Genomic DNA, 5,823 nt, shown 5'->3' with positions numbered 1-5,823 from the left:
TTAGATAGGCATAATTTTAATTGTAGGTAGGATAGATAGGAAGCATCCAACACTAATGTAGTTGAATAGGTAGGCGCGTAAGTTTATCGCTTCTATTTTTTTCTTGCACTCACATTACACGCATCAGCGTATTACACACACACACACAAATGCATACATAAACACATATGTTAGTATTTGAGCGTAATTTTATTTTCATTACACATTCTAATTTATTATTACTAAGGTTGAGAGTAATTTAATTTCATAGGTAGTTAAAAGCAATAATGTAATTCTAGGAACAATCTTGTAATGTAAATTAAAAGGCTGTAAGTGTATCGATAGGTAGGTTAATTATTAAGTTTTACACTATTATTATTATGTTGGAGCCCAAGGCATTACGTAGGTGGTGGGGTGGGTGCCGAAAGGCCAATGAATTGGGCTCTTGAGTTTTGTAATTTTAGGTAAGCTAGGACCGTAATGTAATGAATAGGTAAGTTAAGGCTACGTTGTAACACACACTCATTAATAGATTTAGGGTTTAAGTTTTATATTATTATTACTAAGTTGGAGCCCAAGGCATTACGTAGGTGGTGGGGTGGGTGCCGATTGGCCAATGAATTGGGCTCTTGAGTTTTGTAATTTTAGGTAAGCTAGGACTTAATTGTAATGAATAGGTAAGTTGAGGGTACGATAGCCGATAGACTCTGAATTTCGAAGTCTGTTGTCAGAGGTAAGCCTTGGTGGCCAGTGGTGAACCGGCAATGGTTTACTATCCGGACGGCAATGGTTTACTATCTGCACGGTAATGATTTACCATGCGGCACGACCATAGTCTACTACCCGCACGGCTTCCGGACGGCAAATGGTTTACTATCCGCACGGCAATAGTCTACTATCCGCACGGCAATGGTTTACTATCCGGTGCCCTGGCTGTCGGTGAACCTCTGTGCAAGGAGGGAGAATGAAGGGGGACTTTCGACTATCGTACCATTATCAATTTAATATAGATTAGTTAAGGTAATTAAATAGGTAGATAGGATTATTTTTATTAAGCAATTTGAGATGCAGGCACCGCTAAGCTTTCTGATGAGAATCTTCTCTTGATCTTTCTCCATCAACACGGGATGTGTTTCAACAACAATCTCGAGGTGGACTGGCACCAGTTTTGGACGACAACGTAGGAACCGGACCGCATTCAACATTCTGCCTTTGTCGAATGGACGACGGTAAGTTTTTCTTTTACATTTTACGCTTTTTATTATTTTAAAATATTATTTATTTGACATTATTTTTATTTTATAATTTTTTGCTTCTAAGATTCTAACATTCATTAACTACTACGCAAATAAAAAAAATTTGTCTACAGAATGATGAGTGGTGGGCAGTGGTGGGAGTCAGCACGTTTCAAATGGTGGTTTCATGACGGTGGTGTAGGAAGAATCAGCTCGTTGGCTGTTCGACTGACACTCTGAAGTTCGGATGACATCTTGTGTGCCGACCAGATGGTGGTGGTCGGTGCAATGGATTACAGTAACGACGATTTTTGAAGTAAGGTTTAGTTTTGTTTTTTTATTTTTCTCATTCATTCATTTTCTCACTCAATCTTTCAAATTATTCATCCATTAATTGATTAATTGATTCATTATATTCACTAAATAATTCAACCAATCATTTATTCGTTTGTTCCTTCGTTCGAACATTCATTTACTGCTACGCTAATAAAAAATTTGTCTACAGAATGATGAGAGGTGGGCAGTGGTGGGAGTCAGCACGTTTCAAATGGTGGTTTCATGACGGTGGTGTAGGAAGAATCAGCTCGTTGGCTGTTCGACTGACACTCTGAAGTTCGGATGACATCTTGTGTGCCGACCAGATGTTGGTGGTCGGTGCAATGGTTTACAGTAACGACGATTTTTGAAGTAAGGTTTAGTTTTGTTTTTTTATTTTTCTCATTCATTCATTTACTCACTCAATCTTTCAAATTATTCATCCATTAATTGATTAATTGATTCATTATATTCACTAAATAATTCAACCAATCATTTATTCGTTTGTTCCTTCGTTCGAACATTCATTTACTGCTACGCTAATAAAAAATTTGTCTACAGAATGATGAGAGGTGGGCAGTGGTGGGAGTCAGCACGTTTCAGATGGTTGTCTCATGATGATCGTTCCGATGAAAACAACAACGACGGTTTTTGAATTATGGTTTAGTTTCTTTTTTTTATATTTTTCTCATTAATTCATTCATTTTATCACTATCTTTCAGATTATTCCTCCATTAATTGATTCATTGATTCATTCTATTCAGTTAATCATTTATTCGTTCGTTCCTTTGTTTCTTGATTTACTACTTCGCTAATTAAAAAAAACTTGTCTACAGAATGATGAGAGGTGGGCTGTGGTGGGCGTCAGCACGTTTCAGATGATGGTCGCATGATGATCGTTTCGATGACTATTGGAAAATAATATTAAAGGTAAATTTGTTTTAGTCCCATCGTACCATTGAAAGTACTCTAATTTGAACAAAGATTGAGTGATATCTCAAAAAGATAAGTTGCCTATTTTTTCCAATTGCTTATTTTTTATTTTAAAGAATTTTTTTTTCAATTTAGTGTTTTTCCGTATCCGGCCAAATTCATTCCATCGATGCGTGTCAGATGATGTTCGGTGCAATGGAGGTTCGTCCGTAGTGAGTGAAGAAGTTTCTGGAGAGTACACGCCCGCACATTTGCACACACACATCAATACAACACACACATACACAACATCCATTCATTCGGTGTCGTTGTTGTTATGTTTCTCTTCAACTTTCTATTTTCTTTACCGGACTTAATTTAATTCATAGGTAAGTTAGGGATTGAGTGAGATGAGTTGAACAATCGTAGGTAAGCTAGGGCTTAACATTAGTTAAAAATTTTCAAGTAAAATAACAACGCTAAAATATGTTAAATAAAATACCTGAAACGTGTAAAATTCATAAAACGTAGAAACACAAATTTGTAGGTAGGTGAGTTGAGTTAATATGATTATAAGTAAGCTAGGGCCCTGAGAGTAATTTAATTGTAGGTAGGTGACTGACTACTATTCTTGCGACTTCTTACTAGTTTTGTGTGATGTGTTTGTTTTCGCTTCGCAGCATCACACCAACAAAACAAATTACATTTTATTCTCGTCGTCGCCTTAAATTTTACCTTTTTGAACAATCTTTTTAATAATGTCTATTTATTTATTAAATGTTGACTGGTTTATAGTTTTTTTTTAATTTGGTTATATAATTTCTGGATATTTCTTGATTTACTTTGTATATATGCATGTATAAATAATTTCTGTTTGGTATGTTGATTTAGTCATTATGATATGCTGTGAACTGTTCTTACTAAATGTTATTGTTGCATGATAATAATGAATAATTATTTTGTATTGGTCGATATTTTGTTATATTTGTTTGTTTAAAATACGAATTTTTAAAAAAATTCAACCGTCACTTTTCATTTTTGAATGCAAATAAAAGCAAGTATTGTGTTTTTCTTTCTTTACTAAAATCTTGAAATTGTTTGTATCTGTTCGGTTAAGTATTTGTTCGAGTTTGAACAAGACATGCAAATATTTTTTAATTTATTTATTTTTTCGTTAGGGTTAGATTAAGAGGATAGTTCAATACCAATTGCATAATCTTACAACTATTTATAGTCACGAGATAGTGCATCATACTGATATATGGTGTATAGTGTACATATAAGTTATACAAAAATGTACTTCATAATTTAGTATAATATATATATAGAGAGAGAAAGAGAGAATATGAAGTGCACCTTTAGGAAACACCTTTGCTCTTGTGTGTAAATAGAAGGCTTGTGCTTTTACTGAGACAAAGTATGATTAACTTTCATATTGTAGACGTCTTTGGTTAGTTAATCAGGCAAATTGATAGTTCAATATACATTTATTTGGTGTAATATATGTGATCAATTTCCCTTCAGGTAGAATATTAATGATAGTATTGCTCACTGTGGGAGATTTTTAAAAGCGAGTTCTTAAAAATCAAATTACGAACTATAGTGACTAAACAAATTTTTGTCACGTGAAAACATAATTTGAATAATATCCTTCATATAAGACCTATAAATTATATATAGGATCTGCATATATTTAGATATTCAGTGCTGTGTTTCTAGAACCACTGAGTTTAGTTATAATTAAATTAACTTTTAAAAACATTACAAAAACCTGCCTATAATTAAATAAGCGTGAATCTTCTATTAAATTCCCTTTTTTTGTCCGGATTTTTGGGGATTGATCAAATAGGCAGATTGTTCCAAAAAGTTAAGGTAAAAACTTGTGATGATTCGATTTATTTGTCAAAATGTTGTTTCAACTTAATGTTAATTTGACTCCTTTTTAAAAGTTTTAGTAGTTAACTAACAAAAAAATAATTAATTCCTTAATTTATTAATTAACATTTTATTTAACTCTTGCCTAACCAATTAAATCTGAAATCAACTTCTAAAAAGATTTTTTGGTGCGAAAAAAAATAATCAGATGGGTCTGCTAAGTGAAGGTACTCCTCTATCTTGGGAAGAAAGCAAGAGAGTGGCCGACCACGTTCGAAAGCACGGAATAATTCAGTTCATCAATCAGTATAATAAGCTAAAGGATAGATCTAAGGATTGTTTGCTGTGGGGGGATGAGGTTGTCATTGCTGTCTGTTTAGATGTCTATTTGTTTGTATGTTTCTTTTTTATATGTTTATCTTTGTTTGTTTGTTTGTTGTAGCTGATAGTCGTTACTTTTTCTGTTATTTCTGTTATCAAGTTATATAGGTAGACATTTTATTAACCTCGGTTAGTTTTTTTTCATTTTGAATTAGTAAAAATTAAATAATGAAACATCATTCAGATCGAATACATGCTGGTAAATTTGAATGATAAAACCAAGAAGGCAGCATTAGTACTGAATGCTCAACCGATTCTTGAAAAATTAATGGAGGATGAATACAAACATCCAGAGTATGTTCATTCATTCATTCACTCATTCATCTACTCATTCATTCACTTCTCTTTCATTCATTGATTCATCTAATTTATCCATTCACTCACTCACTCATTCATTCATCAAGGGAGCATCAAACGACTTGGAGGCCCGAGTATGCATCCTACATGGTCGAAGGTACTCCAGGCAAGCCCTATGGACCTAGGATGAGTCATTTCAATGTTGTAGAAGCTAATATGAGGAGGAGGTCTGTGTTTCTGTGTGCGTGCGTGTGTGTGTGTGTGTGTGCGTTCGTGCGTGTGTGTGTGTAGATGGATTGATTATATGAATGGAAGAATGGCTGAATCATTAATTTCTATAATTCTTTTATTGACTTTCTGAAATTCATTTTCATTAACTTATTCATTCGTTTATTTATTTACTTATTAATTAATTAATTAATTAATTAATTTCTTCATTTCCAGGCGAGAGGAAGTGATGAAGTTGCTCTCCTATGATCCTAACAATTTCGCCATGACCTTGAGCGTTTTCCCAAGGTAACATTTTGTAAATTAAATTAATTAATTTATACATACATTACGCATAAATTATCATAATTTATTAATTATCATAACTTATCATAATTTATACACTCTTTTTATGTTTAGATCATACTTTGTCTGTTCATGGCTGTCATTATAGTTAAATTTGAAAATGTCTGGTTGGGTCGTTTTTAATGTTGACATACTTGTTAACGCCATGTGTATCTGGCTAATTTTTTGCACGTTTCTGCATTTAGAATCAATGTATATTATTTGTGTGTGTGTGTGCGTGTGTGGTGTGTGTGTGTGTGTGTGTGTGTGTGTGTGT

General features: G+C 33.4%; 1 protein-coding gene across 1 annotated transcript in view; it reads left to right on the top strand.

Moving 5' to 3' along the window:
• Nucleotides 1-4,524: 4,524 nt before the first annotated feature.
• HELRODRAFT_76604 (hypothetical protein) overlaps nucleotides 4,525-5,823 on the top strand; it is a gene marked incomplete at both ends in the record, with an annotated part of 7,125 nt that continues 5,826 nt past the window's right edge. The window contains 4 exons of the mRNA XM_009016541.1: nucleotides 4,525-4,677; nucleotides 4,882-4,991; nucleotides 5,102-5,221; nucleotides 5,439-5,510. Coding sequence (XP_009014789.1) covers nucleotides 4,525-4,677; nucleotides 4,882-4,991; nucleotides 5,102-5,221; nucleotides 5,439-5,510 — 455 coding nt within the window. The remainder of the gene's footprint in view (nucleotides 4,678-4,881; nucleotides 4,992-5,101; nucleotides 5,222-5,438; nucleotides 5,511-5,823) is intronic.

The sequence above is a fragment of the Helobdella robusta genome (assembly GCF_000326865.2).
Source record: "Helobdella robusta unplaced genomic scaffold HELROscaffold_18, whole genome shotgun sequence".
In the NCBI taxonomy this organism is placed as follows: Eukaryota; Metazoa; Annelida; class Clitellata; order Rhynchobdellida; family Glossiphoniidae; genus Helobdella; species Helobdella robusta.
This window is presented reverse-complemented; position numbering and strand designations above follow the sequence as displayed.